Raw genomic sequence first — 18,054 nt, 5'->3', positions numbered from 1 at the left:
TCTCATCTACCCAAAATGAAACCCCATACCCTTTAGTCATCAGGCCTCCACAACTCCCCCCCCCCCCCCCCCCCCCCCCCCAGGCCCCCCCAACCCCCCCCCCCCCCGCCCCGGTTCCAGTCCTGGGCCACCGCTGACTATATTCTTTCTCTAGGGGTTATCTATTATGGACATTTCATATCCGTGGAATTATACAATATGTGATCTTTTGAGTCTGGCTTCTTTCACTGAGCATGACGTTGTCGAGGTTCATGCAGTGTAGACTGAGTACAGTACTTCATTCGCTTTTGAGGCTGAATGCTGTTCTACTGGATAGGCACACCAAAGTGGATTTATCCATTCATCAGCTGCTGGACAGCTGAGCTTGTGCCACTTGTGGCTATCATGAATAATGCTGCTAAAAACATTGGGGCACACATGTTTATATGGACGTGTATTTCATTTTTTCTTGGTTATATTCCTCTCTAGGAGAGCAGTGCTTGGTCATGTAGTCTAGGTTTCACATTTAAGGGAACTGCCAGAGCCCAGTCCCACTTGAAATTCCAGTCTCATATCCTTTTCAATCTTCCCTCTACTCCCAGAATAGGGTAAACATGTGGTTCAACTATCTTGCTGTAGGAGAGACAAATACCCCAGGGCTGGGTCTGGCTCAAGCCATCAAGTGTGGTCTCTGAAATGGGCCTAGGACCCCTGTGCCTGAGGACACAGGTGCCATGGAGTCTTTGATGGTCACTGAGGGCTCCAGGGCCTGGGATGAAGGGTGTCCCCATTTTCTTCATCCCTGAAAACAACCTTGCAGCCCTTCCCACCCCCAGGCATGAGGTACTTCAGGGACCCTCCCTCCCACCTTCAGAAACACCAGGCAAGAAGCAGGTGTCACAGTTTATTAAGAGCTCTCTCAAACCTCAGGATATCCAGCATCCCTTACTTTCCCCCACAGATGAGAGGGGCAGAGAACGGTCCACACTCCCTTCAGGTCCCCAGACTGTCCTCCTTGTCTCTGGAATCCCTCTCTTGTATTTTACATTAGAAAGGCTAGTGGACCAGGTCAGCCTCTGCCACTTCTCCATTCTCCACCCTCGTTTCCCGGCCCTGTACCTCAGAGACTCCCCTTATTGCATCTGACCTTTGTGACTGCAGTAACTTTATTCTCCGGAAGGAGCTGTCTCCCAGGTATTTCAACCCTATGCAGTGACCTGGGGGGAGATGGCGTAGGAAGCGTCCTTCATCAGTAACTGACTTCAACCCATTCAACTTAAAATAAACCTCCCTTTTGTCTGAGTTGCTTTCAGGGAATGGGCCAAACCTTGATCTCTTTCCTTCTAAAAACAAACATCTGTCTCTGTTGCTCTGGCCAGAACACCCTTTGCACACCCTCCCTTTCCTCACATGAAGGCTAGGCCCTCCTTCACAGGCAGGGGTCAAGTGCGATCCATGCCACATGCGTGACTTTCTGTAGGATCACCAGAGGCTGATGTCCAGTCCCTGGGCTGATGATGAGTCAAGGAAGGACGGTTTTCAGGGTGGCCCCAGCTGATCTCCTCTCCCCTCTCTCTGCCTTCAGCTGCTTATGACATTCTCCATTTTCAAGAGAGGGGGCTAGCCATCGTTGTCTGTCATCACATTCCAGATAAACCCACATCCATACCTTGGTTGCTGACTTTGGGGAGGTTGCTAAGGCTGGTTCCAGATAACCTGCTGGCTCCTTGAGTTCTCACCTCTTCCTGGGCTCTTGATCTTTGCTCATTTCCCCCAAACCCTGGCTATACTTCCTTCTCACTCTTAGGCTGTGTTCTCTTATTTTGTTTTCTCTATAAGGTGAAGCACAGTGGGAAAGATTGGACTTGTTTTTTGGATCTACACTAGTTACTGCTGATTTAGCTCCTGCTATTTGACAAGGACTCTTCCAGGGACTTTCCATGAACATTTACATCACATCACATTACATTATATACATTGCATGTGGAGGAAGATATTTGGGGAAGAAAGGATAGAAGTGACTTCTGCCCTGCATTCACAAGGTGATCCTGGAGAAGATGCACAATCTCTCTTTGCATCAATCTTCCTTTCTACGAAATGAATGGATAGGGCCTCGTAGGCTGGGGGTGTACACTGGGGGGGTCGTGACCGTGCTTATCATATCGCAGTATTTATGACTAAATTCTAATTTTCCATTACCAAGTATCAGTGCAACAGGGAGTGGCCTGTATTCTACCTGCGCCTGCATGCACACACGTGCACACACACACAATTCACAGGATCTTCTATTATGAAGGGAACAACACTAAATGAAATAAATTGGAAACAGACATAAGCCCTTGGCCAAGTTCTTAAATGTGTTCTTGTTGCCCTTGGTTAGCCATTGAACTGTACCGTCCATGACTGATTTTTAAGGATTATTTCTATGTCTTCACAAAAGCCATTTGTGTCCATGGCAAGTTATTTAGGAAATAAGATATAAGTAAAAAGAAGGCACCTTTAAAAAATCACCTGCAAGTCCTCCGCCCAGAAACGCCACTGTTAACACTTTGGTATCTGTCCCGCTCGTGTTTTGTTGAGGCGTATGGATTTAGGAGGCAAGCGAATGTGCTGAGATACCAGTTTGAGTTTTATTTGGGTGCTGTTGTCAAAACACCCCAGCCTTTCCTGGTCTGAGGTGAGTCTGTTTTCCTAAACCTCAGTTGCACAGAGAAGAGCCCAGAGCAAAGAGTGGAGAAAAGCGGCAGAGAGAGAGGGGCTTAGACCAGACAGAGGAAGGCATACAGTGGGGAGTGTGGCTCCCTCCTCAAGACAAACAGGAGCTCCTTGGATGGTGTGGGGATCCTGAGAGCCACACAGGGGACAGACACATGCCCACTCCTCCGACTATCACTGTAGCTGGGGAAGAAGGTCAGGCAAGAGCAGGCATCTGCCCTGAAACCGTGTACCTGGAGTTGTGGGGGGAGAAGCAGGTCCCCAGGGGAGGGCTGGCTTCCCACAGACACAGCCCCATCCTTGGGGTCTAGGCAGCCAGTCCCATTTGTAGTCAATACAAGTTTCATTCCTTCTTGTTTGAGGGATTCAGTTAAAAGAAAAAGGGGCAAGGAGAATGCTGCTTTTTCAGAAGAAAACCAATTAAAGGCAAAGCATGGAGAGAGGACAAGAAAACATTAAAGAAATATGGCTAAGAAAGCAGGTCCCATCTGGGCTTCAGAGCCCTGTCCCTGCTCATCCCATCCATATGAGCCCAAGGGGACAAGGCCGTAGGAATGGGGTCGGTCACACAGACTTGCATTCAAACTGGCCTTTTCTTGCACCTGCTTTGAGTCTTACTACTGAAAAGCCTCACGATGTAGTGGGACCACAGAGGTCTAACTTCAAATTCAGCCATGCAACTGAGGAAGGATTGCTAGACCTTGACTCTTTCTTCATATATAAAATGGGCCTAATGGTGTCTAGACCACACATCGCTCCAAGAACGAAGTGGAGTACTGTAGTGGGTTAAATAGTGTTCCCCAAATATTTATGTCCACCTGCAGCCTCAGAATATGACCTTATTTGAAGTAGGGAATTTGCAGATGTAATTAATTAAGAGGAAGTCATCCTGGATTAGGGTGGGCAATAATCCAATGGCTGGTGTTCTTCTAAGAAGAGGAAAGGACATTCAAAGGTACACATAGGGAAGGTCATGTGAAGATGGAGACAGAGATTGGAGTGATCAGCTACAAGCCCAGAAGAATGCCAAGGCTTACCAGAATCTACCAGAAGCTGGGAAGAGGCAAGGGAGCCTTCATCCCTAAAGCCTTCAGAAGGAATGTGGCCTGATTTCACTTGTCTCTCGCCTCCAGAAATGTGAGAGAAGTGTGAGCATAGTGTCTGCTGTTTGAAGTCCCCCAGTCTGTGATAACTTCTGACTACAGCGCTGGGAAACTCACAAAGGTATCTGTGTAAGTTTCCAGGCACAGGGCGAGAACATGCTGGTGTTCTTTCCATCCCCTTCTCCTACCACTAAGCTTGTACCACCTTCCCCAGGGACACAGTTCAAGGGGTACCTGAGGGCAGAGAAGTCATGCTTAAAAGCAAAACCAAAACTTCCCAGTAGGCTGGGCTTCAGTCAGTTCCTCAGAGCCAGTTTTGGTTTTAATTACCCTCGTGTTACAAGGAAGCCTGAGCTGGATGGAGATGATAACTTTTCTTCCCTTGCTTCAAGTACCTTAGTGACAGCTTTTTGTGACCCACCCTCGTATGTCCCTCCGCCAGCCAGAAAGAGTCCTGGCTCAGAGCTACTGCTTGTTGTAGTGTTCAAGACAGTGACCTATGTTTATTTTGTTTTGTTTTGTTTTGGCTGTTTGCTGGCTTCTGTGAGGGGCTCTGACACAAGAGCAGCTGTTTGTTTTTGTATTTTCCTTTACGTCTTTCCCTGAGGAGTGGTGCTAAGTTCTGCTGTGAGTATCTAGTAGGTTGAGATTTTCTCCTACCTTGAGTTGGTGTTGCAGACGATGATGAGGCCGCCACGGTTGGGTAAGTGTGGGCAAACTTTCACTCCACATCACTGGGGGCAGGAGGAAATCTGCCTTGGCAATTACGCTCGGGCACACCAACAAGCTCATTTCTGGCGGTCTCCAAAATAGTGGGATTTCTCCTGCTTGCTCGTTACTTATTACTCGTGTTGGGAAGTTTAAGGAGATAATTTTTTTTTTCTGCACATAATAGATGTGCAGTGAAAAAAAATGAACTATCTTGAGATTGTCTTTCAGCTTAGAATTGGGGAGGGTTATTGGAACTTAAAAATTTGTGTCTTTTTTTTGTTGTTTTTACATTGGACATCTGTTTGTGGTTATCCCTATGGCAGGCAATCACCATTCTAGGCTAGCCAGTGTTTACAAGCTATGCTCTAAGAATAAGCTGTTAAAAGCACAGAACCACAACAACCAAAAACGCAACTACAATTAAATTAACTTACAATACTGGTAACCATGGTTTTTTTTTTTAAACATGATTCATTTAGAGCAAGGTTAGCTAAATGAGAGAAACCTGCAGCCACTGTTCTTTACTGTTCACTGCCTGGGTGCGTAGAGTAGAAAAGAGATGACTATGGATTCTTGTGGGAGAGGGTTGAAGTGAGCAGCTTGAGTAGAATTGCCTACAAATAAGGCCTCCGAACACTGAACTCCTATGGTTCTGTGGAACGGAATCACAGATATCCATTGACAAAATGCACAGCAAGGATAGTCAGTGTCAACGGTAATCAGACATAGTCTCAGGAGTCAAATGCCAATTGACTGGATGTTCTCCAAGCTCCTTTCCAAGCCTAAGAGTCAATGAATGGATGAACCATATTGCTCTTGTCTCTCAGAAGTGGTCTGTGAGTGTTCATCACCTGAACTCTCACTACCAGCAGCTCTTCCTTATCTGCAGCTTCCAGGTGTCTTCTCCCATATTTCTCTTGCGTGTGAACCTTTCCATTCAGCTGGAGCTCTTCCTGGGCAAGGACCACACCTTTTAGGTTCTCTCAGTCCCAAGTCCCAGGCACAGTGCATTGGCGCTCACTAGATGCTTGTTGAGTTGTAAATGACCTGATTTGATGAATCCATAGCTTGAATTCCCAGATGTGGGAAGTTTGTGGAATATTCGGGGGGCAAATGGGGGTTGATTTGAGGAGACAGTGCAAATGAACTCAGAGATAGTATTTCAGGTCATGCTTCCGAGTTCACTTGGTTTAAGATGCATGGGACAGAGTCCATAGATTGTTGTGTGACTTTTTATTCCACATAGCAGTGTCCAAATACAGCACGTGCCTTTACTGGGGCATACTTGAGTTACCCTGTAATGAGGCACCTGCAGCCTGACCTCCTCGTGCCACAACGTGCTCTTCTGCAGCAGGGCTCCCTGGATTTTGTTCCCCCAGTCTTTCATCAACCGACAGAATTCCAGGATGGATAAGGGAATCTGAAAGTTTATCCAGCCCAAGTCAGCTCAATGCCTTCCAGCCCTCTCTAACACCTCTAGGGGCTGGTTTCAAGTTCTTATTTGCCAGACCTCTATTATCAAACCCCCCTGCTTCTTGAAGTTTTCCTCCCTTGGCTCTGAGATACTACAGTGGGGGAGCTTCTCATACTCTTAGGACCATTTCTTCTTTGCCTTCTTCTCTGGTCTCTTACATCTGATCTCCTAATTGGGGGGCATTCATCAGAGTTCAGATCTTTTTTCTCTAACCTGTGTTTTTGTAGTCTCCCCCCAAGAGACTTAATTCATTCCCCAGTGTCAATTAACATTTGCATATTAGAATAACTTTATCATCTTTATCTCTATCACTGAATTGTGTCCCAAACATTAGACTTTCATTTTTCTTGAATTGTTTTAATTACTTCATGACTCAAACCCAATTCATTTCATAGAACCCAGCTCTAAAACTCAGCTCCTGATCTAGTATTTCCTTTGTCATTTCTGCAATGGCATCAGTATTGTCTTGATTGTCAGGTCGCAAAACCACAGTTCACTTGTTGCTTCTTCTTCTTTCCTGAATGGATAGTCACTTGTTAATTGCTTTGTCAATTGTTTTGTGCATTGCCTTGTAATAAGTTTCTCCTTCCTCAACCTTTCTTCCCTTTTCTGACCCTGAATCAGGGACTTCACCAAATATCTGGATTAACATCATGACACTCTGAGTGACTGGCATTCTGTCTCACTCCCTCAATTCTATACAGATAAAAACAAAACAAAACAAATCCCCACCAGCTTTAATCTATTTCAGACGCTCCTTTGGTATTGTCATTCACTTGTTGAGTAACTGTCACTATCTCCCCTGGCAGATCTACCTGGCATTAAGCCCTTGACATTTTTGTCTTGACCTGTATTTTCAGCATAGATATGCTACTCCCAGTCCCCCTCAACAAGCCCTGTGTATGTATGAACCTCTCTGAGATTACTTCTAACATTTCTGCAGGAGCCTCGAGAATAACTCCGTCTCTCCAAATCCCACTCATCTTGGAAGCGTCCTTCCACCAATCAACTTCCATGGTTTGGGCATTTTTATGCAAAACCTTTCACATCACTTCTTACTATTTTTCATGTGTACAGAATTTTAGCTTTCTGACTACATTATCATGTCTTCAAGGGCAGGAACCCTTTCTTACATGAATCCTTTTCTTGGTTCCCCACTTTGATTTGAATTGGTTCCCTAATTCAAAGGCTTGCAAAAAGTGGGAGCATAGTATTTATTGGCTAAAAAGTTGAGATGCAATTTGAATTTAAGTTAAACTTGAACTGAGACTAAATAGACTAATGTTTCCTAATGCCTAGCTCAGAGACCATGCCATCAAGACAAGCAGCTTCCCCAGTGACCTGGGAGAGAGAAAAGGCAGGGCAACAATCTGAGCAAGACTCCTCACCAACCTAAAAAGAGTAGCCTTTGCTTCTTCTCTTTCTCAAGCCTGAGAACTTGTGACTGAGAGGCCCTTCATGACTCTTTGTAGAGCCACCAGAAAATGTTCTCGAATCTTATATCCTATGCTGTTCTGCTCCGTTTCATACCATGAGGACGCCTCAACTGCTGGGGTGGGTTCATAGGCAGAATTGTTAAGAATTACCCAAAAATTCATTAAGAATTATCCAGAAATTAAGAAATTCAGCTGAACTGATCATGTGATTGAAAACTGGCTTCTTCTGCTCATGTTCCAATGTATCCCTTAGAGGGTAGCTTGCCTGAGAACACATGGCTGCAATGAGCATCCCCTGCCTGATGGAAGCTCCAGCACAAGCAAACTCCTGTGTAAGGAATATACAATTAAGATAAAAATGAAAAGCCACACAGGCCTGGACAGTAAGATCCTTATATCCAAACAAAGGTGAATTTTAAAAGGGGAGACTGAAGAGGAGCCATGGTTGTTTGAACCCATTTCATTTCATCTCATGGAGAAGAGTCATCTCTATAGTCTCTTGGCCAAAGGAGAGCCTTACATACATCCTTGAGTTAATTAATTTTGGCAACATACTCAAGTTCTCCAAATAAACTCTTTCAGGTTTTGCCAGCCTGAATATGAAAGAGTTCATACTTTCCTAATATTGAAGGTTCCCAGAACCTGCTCTTTCAGAAAATGTCATTTTCCGAAGGCACCCAGAGGGCAAAGATTTCATTGAGATGGACTGGCCTTTTGAGAGGTTGCTGAGGTTGAGGTACCTATGAGAGATGTACCTCGATGTTGAGGCACCTTCATGAGAGAGGTTGAGAGGCTTGAGGTACCTATGAGAACATTCTCTGGGGAAACAATCTTGTAAATAATCTTACTAAAGAGATATCCTTTTAACCTCCCATCTCTTATGGAAACGCTTCCTTCTACCTGCACCTTTGCTTAAGCAATTCCAGGGGTGATGATGTCCCCACCCCATTAGCAGCCCATTCTGCTGTCAGTGACTTAAACTGATGAAAATTTCTTTCTTATTTGGGGCCAAAATTATTAACCAAATTAAGTTTTTTGTTTCTCCAATAGAGAAAGGAATCAGCTGGGCGGCCAGTAGTCTTAGAGTATGATGCTAAATTGCCACGCATGCTACTCATTCATCTGTCCATTCAGGGAACAGTCATAATTGGTTATAAAGAGTTATAAACAGCCATGAAACACACACACACATATGCACAAACACACAAAGATGAGATCGGGCCTGTTCAGGGTGGTATGGCTGTAGACCAAACACACACAAACAAAAAGAAAATTGTTATAAGGACCTGACACAGTTCAAAGAACTCTTGTTCTAGCATGAAAGACAGATGTGTAACCAATTACTATACCAGTAAGGAGGTTAGTGCTAACTCTAGTTAATAGGAGATAACAATTGAGGCAGGAGGAACAGCTTAGAGCAGTTAGGAAAGGCTTATCTCCTTGTGTTGAAGGCAGAATATAAGGCCACTTAAGGAAATATTTATGACCCAGGACAGTTTCTTTGAGCTCAAGTAGAAACTGAGACAGAGGGAAGGTAAGATTAAACAAAATAAAAGGAAATCAGATGTGAGAGATTAGAATCTCAGAGCACCTGTGAAGACCTAGTCATGGAAAACACATGTATTATTTCTGTGGCTAAGACAGGAGGGACCAGATCACAGAAGGCTGTGTAGCCCATGTGAAGGAGAACTTGACCTTATAAATCATGGGAGCTATTGAAGTCTAAGCAGGGGCGTCATGATCACATCTGATAATTCTGTGTTCAGGAGATTCTTCTGCCTACCAGGTAAAAGACTAATTCATTCAACCAGTATAATTGGAGTGCCAGCTTCCTACCAAACACAGTTTTAGGGACTGAAGGATATTAGGAAGCCAAACAAAGATCTCTGTCCTTTTAGTGATTATGTTCTTATGGAAGACGGCAGCTGATAATCCAATAAAAACAAATGAGTACATTATATGGTATGTTAGATGGTAATGAGTGTTTTGGAAAACTGAAATAGTAAGGAGAGTTGGGAATGCTGGAGAGGTGGTGCCCTTGCGATTCTGCATGAGGCAGTCTCACCAGAAAGAGCAAGGAAAGTCTCTGGATATAGGCAAGTGTACACTGGAAGCAAGGTCAGCCCTTGGGGCAATGGATCTGGGGAAGAAGCCCCACAGGCCTGGGAGCAGGCTTAGGGCCATTTAGAGAATTCCAGAATCCCAAGAACCCAAATTGTAATGGGTGGTAGGTCAAGAGCTCCAGAGGACGCTCTTAACTCTCTGCAAACACCTCACACTGCAGGGAGAGGCATGGCCACTCTTGGGTCCTCTAAAGCATGGGACTCAAGGCAGATGTCCCCCTTGCTTGGGCTACTAGACAGACGTAGGATTTTATTCTCAGTGAAATGTTGAGCCATCAAAGGATTTTGAGCAGGATGCTCTGCTACAGTATAAGGAGGAATGACAAGAGGCCGAATTAGGGCGATAGCAGTGGGTGGTAGAAAGAAGTATCATCATCCAGAAGTATCCTGATACAGAATTAACAGGACTGGGAGATGGACTAAATTGGCAAGATAAGAGATATAGAGGTTTAAGATGACACCCCCAAGATTCTGGCTTGAGGTGGGTATGATTATTATTGGCACTGTAGGAAAATGAGGCACAAGGAGTTTTAATAAAGTGCCCAGTGTCTTAGAGGCACTTTATTTCTAGGCCCAGGATTTGAGATCAGATGTGTCTGACTTTAGAGTGTGAGATCTTATCCATTGCATGGAAGATACTATCCCTAGAAGGAAGAAGGCGGCTGGTTGGAAAGTACCTTTGTAGCAGCATCTATCTCTCTGTTGGCCAAAGGAGGCAGTGTACAAGGAAAGTCCCCTCGGGTGGGCAAGGAAGAAAGGGAAGTTACAGCCATAGGTGGGTGAGCCAGGCAGCCTTTCTGTTGCCAGAGCACGTTACACGCTATCGTTTTGAGCTCCAGAAATAAGGATGCTGGGCAACTGCCACATTAAGATGATACCTTGTCTGGGTACATTTGGATTTTCAATAAGGAAGAGGGTCTTCACGTCCAGCTAAGGTCCAGCATTTCCCTATGGAAAGCACTTGATGGAGCTCCCAGTTGTTGCCTGCTAATATGTCCCTCCCTAAAAAAGAGAACAAGACTACTGCCCACTAAGGACCTCACAGTCCCTTCTAGCTACTGCGTCATTGCTTGCTCCCTTTATAGCACTCTTCCTGAAGTGTTGCCTATATTCCATTGGCTCTGCATCCTTACTCTTATTTTCTCTTCACTTTACACAGGGTTTCATTTGCACTAAATCCCCCGATGTCCTGCTTGGCGGGCTCACTCATGACCTCCACACTGCTGATGCCAACCCTCAGCAGCACTTGGCTCAGCTGAGCACTCCCTCCTTGTAGCACTGTGTTTTAAACTCTAGCTTTCATTGTAATTGAAGTATGGCAAGGCCAACAGATCAGGAGATAACTGCTATTGAAAAAAAATAGCTTGTCGTGTTCTCGGATCCTGAGAGAAGGAGACATGTCACACTGCAGGGGCCACACAGGGAAGCACCAGGGTCAGACAGGAGGCAGAGCAGAAGGAGAAATGTGGCCTGAAGTCTTTATTGTGGTTTCCACAAGAAGGAATGGGCAACGCAGGGTAAGCAGGCTTCCATTGTCTAGTTTGAAATAGTTCATAAGGATTTGGAACATAGGGGCTGTCCCTTGTTGTGTGGTACCTGGCCCTAGGGTGGTTAGGGTAGTAAAAGAGGTGGTTGGAATTAGGGGTTCTGGGTTGCTTCATTTGCAATGAAAGGCCTCCCCTGGGTGAGTTGTTTACTATCTCTAGGAACTGGCTAATCCTGGGAGGGGCAGTCCCTGCAGGATCAGCAAGCATCAGACATCAAAGCATCAGAAAACAGAAAATAAAATACATGATTAATTTGCCTTTTTGCCCTTCCCCTCAATCTTCTTTGCTATTGCCCTCCCTCCCAGAGATCCCTAAATGTTGAACTGCCCCACATCTCAATCCTTGGACACTTTTTCTCCCATGTGTCTCTCGTGGTAATGTCATGCAGCCCCCTGGCATTAAGTAACATGTAGCCATTGAGGACTCCCACATTTATCTGTACTCCAAACTCTGGACTATCTGTTATCCAACTGCTTACTAAACATCTTCATGTGGATGTCTAGTTGGCATCTCAAACCACATACCTGCCAAACATAGACTGATTTCTGCTCCTTAATCTGTTTTACTCCATCTTCTCCAGTTTAAAATTAGCACTTCCATTGCCCTAATGCCTCAAGCTTCAAATCTGGAAATTTTCCTGGATTTCTCTATTTTTGTCAAACTGCATATCCAACCTGACAGCAAACCCCATAAGTTCTTATTTGAAAAGATAGGAGACCTAAGTAAATGGAAAGACATGCTACTTTCCTATTTGGAAGGCTCAGTATCATTAAGAGAGCTAATTACCCCAATGGGCCTACAGATTCAGTGCAACTCCTATCGAGAGTCCAGCTGTCTTTTTTGATGTGTATTAATGGACAAGCTGATCCTAAAATTCATATGGACATGTAAGGGAGCCAGAATAGCCACAGACCCTGCAGCTCAATCTTCTGTAAAGGAAGCCTATCAGCTAATCTATATGGCTACAGTCTGAGGGCCAGGCTTTGAATGAACACACTTCTAGGGTCTGGTATAATTCTTTCCAGGGACCTTGGAAGGCTGGTGCTCTTTGTACACTCATCCTCTGACTCACTCCAGAGCACCAGTATTTCCTGGTAGGGAGCCTTGCAGGTGTCTGGTGTACCGGTTTTTGCAGCATCTGCCCAGGGGACTCCCCACCCCTACGTCATTGGCCTCTTTTGGCCAGGGGCTTGAATTACTCCTTTCCACGGGACTGTGAGAATCAGAGATGTCTGTGCACCCAGAGCACTGAATAGACAGCACACTGATGTACACACCCCAGTCTCTCTGTGAGGGAAGCCTCTTTGCTTCTCCTAGAGCTTCAGCCTGAGTGGAAGTCTTAAGGTCTTGCACACATTTAGTGGCCTACAAAGCTGCTCTCAAGGAATATAGGCTGTGGACGCCATCTTGGTGCTCGCCCTCTGCCTTGCTTCCACTCACCAGTATGATCCAGCAGAAAGCTTATATAGTCATCTGGAACCCAGATTTTTGTGCCTGCCACCCAGAGAACACCTCCAGATTGCCTGGCCTTGGTGGCTGGATTACTTCCAGCCCACAGGACTGTATTATTTGCATACTTTCACAAGCTGCTGCCTAAGGATCTGACTTCCAACCAACCTGAATCTAGGTGCAAAGATCCTCCCCTTCGGGCTACTGACAGGTCTTGGCACATCCTCTACTCCTGGGAGCTATTAAAGACAGAATTGACTGCTTGGACAAGCACAAAGGTTTGCAAGACAACTAAGAGCTGAGGCAGGGTTGAATATCAAGTTTCATCTCCTACATAAGACCAATCTTCAAGACTGGGAGACGTAGTTGTTTCATCTGCTGCATAGAAACACAGAGAGTCAGGCAAAATGAAGAAACTGAGGAATATATTCCAAAGTCTTCAATAAATAGCATTGGAAATATTGGACAGCCACACACAAAAGAATGAAACTGGACCACTCTCTTACACCATACACAGAAATTAACTCAAAATGGATTAAAGACTTGAATATAAGATGTGAAACCAAAAAAGTCCTAAAAGAAAACCTAGGCGATGAGCTCTTTGACATTGGACTTGGTGATGATTTTTGAATCTGACACCAAAAGCAAAAACACAAAAGCAAAAATTAAAAGTTGGGACTGTGTCAAGCTAAAAAGCTTCTGCACAGCAAAAGAAATCATCGATAAAATTAAGTCAACCTACTGAATGGGAGAAAAGATTTGCAAATCATATATCTGATAAAGGGTTAATATCCAAAATACCTAAAGAACTCATACAACTCGATAGTAACACACACACACACACACACACACACACACACACACACACACACAGTCAGTATAAAAATGGGTAGAGGATCTGAATAGACATTTTTCAAAACAAGACATACAAATAACCAAAAGGTACATGAAAAGATGCTCAACATCAGTAATCATCAGGGAAATGCAAGTTAAAACCACCATGAGATACCACCTCACACTTGTTAAGACTGGCTAGTACCAAAAAGACAAGAAATAACGAGTGTTGGCGACGATGTGGAGAAAAGGAGACCCTTGTGCACATTGGTGGGATTCTAAGTTGATATAGCTACTGTGGAAAACAGTGTGGAGGTTCCTTAAAAAAATGATAAATACTACCATGTGATCCAGCAATTCCACTTCTGGGACTTCTGGAATACACACACACAGGTTGATTCATATAAGATATGAATCTTGATATAAGATGAATCAACGTGTGTGTGTGTGTGTGTGTGTGTAATGGAATATTACTCAGCCAAAAAAAAGAATGAAATTTTGCCATTTGCAACAACATGGATGGACCTCAAAGGGATTATTATATTAAGCGAAATAACTCAGAGAAAGATGAATACTGTGTGGTTTCACTTACATATGGAATCTAAAACAAACAAGCAAACAAAGCTCATAGATACAGAGAACAGATTGGTGGTTGCCAGAGGTAAGGGTTTAGTGAGTGGGAGAAATGGGTAAACTGGTTTTGTTTTATTTTTAGCTTTAAAAAAATTGAAAAAAAAAAAGACTTCATAGGGAAAGGCTAATTGCATGTTTGGGCAGCAAAGTCATGAAATCAGCTTAAGGCATTTTGTACAGAAAGCAAACAAACTTCCCAAGATTAATAGGATTGTGTGAAAAGGAAACAGAGGCTACCTTGAAGGGACTTCCAGTGGCTAAAATTATTATTTAGGTTATAAAAGAACAATTATTGGGGCCCCTGGGTGGCTCAGTTGGTTAAGCGACTGCCTTTGGCTCAGGTCATGATCTCAGGGTCCTGGGATCGAGTCCCACATAGGGCTCTTTGCTCAGCGGGGAGAATGCTTCTCCCTCTCCTTCTGCCCACCACTCCCCCGGCTTGTGCTCTCTCTCTCTGTCAAATAAATAAATAAAATCTTTTTTAAAAAAGAACAATCATTATTTTTTTTAAAAGCCCTCAAAATGGATCAAAGACCTAGATATAAGAACTAAAGCTATAAAATACTCAGAAGAAAACATAGATGTAAATCTTCACAACCTTGGATTTGGCACTGGTTTCTTAGATATGACACCTAAAACATAAGCAATAAAAGAGAAAATAAATAAATTGGACTTCATCCCCAGAATTAAATGAATTTGTGCTTTAAAATTAAATTAAAATATTTGTGCTTCAAAAAACACTATGAAGAAACTGAAAAGGCAATTTGCAGAACGAGAGAAAGCATTTGCACATTATATATTTGATAAACGCTTTGGCAGTTTTTCAAAAAGTTAAGCATAGAGTTACCATTTAACCAAGCAATCCCACTCCTACATATCCAAGATAATTGAAAACATGCCTACACAAAAACTTGTACATGAATGTCCATAGCAGCATTATTCTAAAAGCCAACAAGTAGAAACAACCCAAATGTCCATCAACTGATGAATAGGATAAACAAGATGAGGTATATTCATACAATGAATTATTATTCAATCATGAAAAGAGATCAAGTACTGATATGTACTACAACATAAATGAATCTTGGAAATACTAAGCTCAGTGAAAGAAGCTAGATTCAAAAGGTTACATAGTGTATGATTCCATTTTTATGAAATATCCAGAATAAGCAAAACAATAGAGACAGAAAGTATATTGGTGGTTGCCAGAGACTGGAAGGAGAGGGAAGGGGAATTGGGAAGTTTCTTTCAATGGGTAGTACGTTCCTTTTTGGGGTAATGAAAATGATCCAGAATTAGATAATGGTGTGGGTTTCACAATTCTGTGAATATACTGAAAACCACTGAATTGTACCACTGAATTGTCTGTGTTTTAAGTATATATATACACACACATATGCACACACACGCACACACACACACACATTCTTTATTGTATGTCAATTATACTTCAATAAGGCTGCTGGAAAAATAAATTTAAAGATCAAATATATATTTGTGTATAATATATATTTGTGTATAACATATACCTTCCTGCAGACCACTTCTCACCTCTACCAGCACCACCACTCGATCCAAACCATCGTCTCTTTGACATCCTTCTAATCTTGTCCAACCAACTGTCCTTCCGGAGAGTCTACTGTCTACACCAAAGCTGAGTCCTCTTTTGGAAATGTAATGAGATCATGTGGTTCACCCAATCCAGATCCTCTGTGGGCTTTCCATCCCACTGTGAGCAGCGTATGACTTAGATGTATGGCTCCAACCAATTTTCCTTGGAGAAATGGTTCCACTGCTGATAAAATTTTGAAAGCCCCTTTGAGGACACAGTTGCTCACAGTGATATATCCTGTCCCTTTTGCCTTGACCACGAGAAGTCTTTGGATGGGAGAAAGCCTGGGAACAAAGGTAGAAGCATAGGAGGTGTGGCGGAACCAAGGTCGGGCACCCACTCAGTGGAGCCAGTTCTGTGCTCTCCCTGTCTAAACTTCTTAGTAACAGGTAGTTCCAATAATGGGCAAACTCCACCACAACACTCAAAAGAACTCGACACTTTCCTATCCAGGCAAATATCAAGTGTTTGTTGAGAATCTAGCTCTGTTCAACTGAGCACTGTCCTTGAGTATCTGACTCCCAGAGTTCAAGTCCACCTGAAGAAGTTGGTGTGCATTATTCATTTGACAATCATTTGATTTTCAAGGATCCACTACTGAAAAAACTATGGGAGGCTTTGTGGAAGAGACAAAGGGGCTCAGATAATCACAAAGGGGTTCAGTGTGGGTGATTCATGAGAACTGGTTCATAGTCAGAAGAGGAAGAAGAGCTTCTAATTTGGATTGATAAAGATCACCTTGCTTCCTCTTACCTTGTCTCCCTTCTCCTCCAGGCAATCAACTTTTAACTTCTCTTCCAGGGACTTGTTTACACATCATCTCCCTGTTTTCAGGAACAAGCAAATCACCAAATTACAAGACCCAGCAAAACTGCAGGAGGCTCTGAGACTTTCAATTGTTTATTTCAGATCGGGTACAGACCATGTTCCTCCTTCTGCTAATTTTGAGCCTGGGAATGCAGCTTCATCAGACAGCAGGTAAGAAAGGGCAAAAGGAGGGGGTTGAGGAAGACAAGTAAGCAGTTGCCCCTAGCTGAAGCCAATGATGAGAATGGGGGTCCTCAGGCTGAGGGCTTTCTTTGAGAGGAAGTGTGATTACTCTCTGTTACATGCACAGTAAAGAGAATGGTGCCCAGGGTGGCCTGTGCTTGCCCATGTCCCTGTCTTACAGAAACAATAACCATTTGACAGATGAGGAAACTGGAATTCAGAAAAGTTAATTAATTTACCCGAGATTACGCAGTCAGTAGGCGGCACAGGCAAGCTTCCTACACAACTAATGTCCTTTCTACCTTACTGTGCTATGGTGATGATGATAATCGAGCATGGCAGACAACCCCTAATCTTACCACTTTGGAATGGGGTTTTGGAATTAAGTTTGATTATAGACATATATTGAATGTTGATACTGGACGTTCACAAAACCAAAAAGTATGTATGATGAATTATGCTTAAAAATTAACTAAAAGGAAAGTAAAAACATTGTATCTTGCTTTTTCCTCAAATTTAGAATTCTTCTCCGCTTTTCACTATACATTATGCAGACAGTATCAGTTCAAACAAATATTAATTACCTCCCTAAATTGGACTGCCTTCTCCTCAGGGGTATTTTTTTGGTAAGTCTTATAATTTCATGTCTCCCTAATTAAGGAGTTTTAACTTCAAAGGTTTCTCATAGAGGCTACCTGAGGGGGAAAATGTAACAAAAGGATCTGAGGACTGATAAGAATGCTTACTTCTGGGGAGGGGAGGCTATCTGGGATGAGGATTAAAAAAGGACAATCTTAACTATTATGTTTCCCAGGTGTTCTTTTTTTAACAAGAAGTATGCATTTACTTGTATATTAAAAGAAGTATTATACCCTTACTTGTCTATTAAAAGAAATATACAAGAAGTTTTACTTGTATGATAAAAATATAAATTTTAAAATATAAGGACTCTTTTTAAAAGAATGCTTTAAAACACCTCTGAACGCACCAGGAGATACCATCCGGTGCCTGAGGACAGCCACGGCTATCAGGGCAGCCGCACTGATGGCCTCATTCCCCTCACTGTGCTTGTTCACCCCTAAACTTGCACTCTCTTTGAGAACGAAAAAAGATAACAGGAATTGAATCAATATAATTCTTTATTACCCTCTCTACGTAAATTTTTATTTTTTAAATTTTAAAAAGAATGCTTATAGCAGCATTGTTAGTTCTTTTTTTTTTTTTTTTAAGATTTTATTTATTTATTCGACAGAGAGAGAGACAGCCAGCTAGAGAGGGAACACAAGCAGGGGGAGTGGGAAAGGAAGAAGCAGGCTCATAGCAGAGGAGCCTGATGTGGGGCTCGATCCCATAATGCCGGGATCACGCCCTGAGCCGAAGGCAGACGCTTAACCGCTGTGCCACCCAGGCGCCCCAGCATTGTTAGTTCTTAAAAAAAAAAAAAAAAA

General features: G+C 43.3%; 1 protein-coding gene and 1 long non-coding RNA gene across 4 annotated transcripts in view; one reads left to right on the top strand and one right to left on the bottom strand.

Annotated features, from left to right (window-relative positions):
* Nucleotides 1-1,341: 1,341 nt before the first annotated feature.
* Nucleotides 1,342-18,054, top strand: part of PDCD1LG2 (programmed cell death 1 ligand 2) — an 85,807-nt gene continuing 69,094 nt past the window's right edge. For 2 of the 3 annotated variants that reach the window (XR_004621703.1, XM_034647007.1), the window contains exons 1-2: nucleotides 1,343-4,500; nucleotides 16,526-16,594. Coding sequence is in view for 2 of the 3 variants with exons in the window: in XM_034647007.1 (XP_034502898.1) it covers nucleotides 4,479-4,500; nucleotides 16,526-16,594 (91 nt within the window). In the remaining variant the exon portion in view is untranslated. Of the gene's footprint in view, nucleotides 4,501-16,525; nucleotides 16,595-18,054 lie in introns of all 3 variants that reach the window. The other variant, XM_034647006.1, reaches the window with a different exon arrangement.
* Nucleotides 6,043-18,054, bottom strand: part of LOC105239505 — a 71,058-nt gene continuing 59,046 nt past the window's right edge. The window contains exon 6 of the long non-coding RNA XR_004621706.1: nucleotides 6,043-6,499. This is a non-coding gene — a long non-coding RNA (uncharacterized LOC105239505). The remainder of the gene's footprint in view (nucleotides 6,500-18,054) is intronic.

This window comes from Ailuropoda melanoleuca, chromosome 17 (assembly GCF_002007445.2).
Source record: "Ailuropoda melanoleuca isolate Jingjing chromosome 17, ASM200744v2, whole genome shotgun sequence".
Classification (NCBI taxonomy): Eukaryota; Metazoa; Chordata; class Mammalia; order Carnivora; family Ursidae; genus Ailuropoda; species Ailuropoda melanoleuca.
Note: the sequence above shows the minus strand (reverse complement) of the source record. Positions and strands in the feature narration are given on the sequence as shown.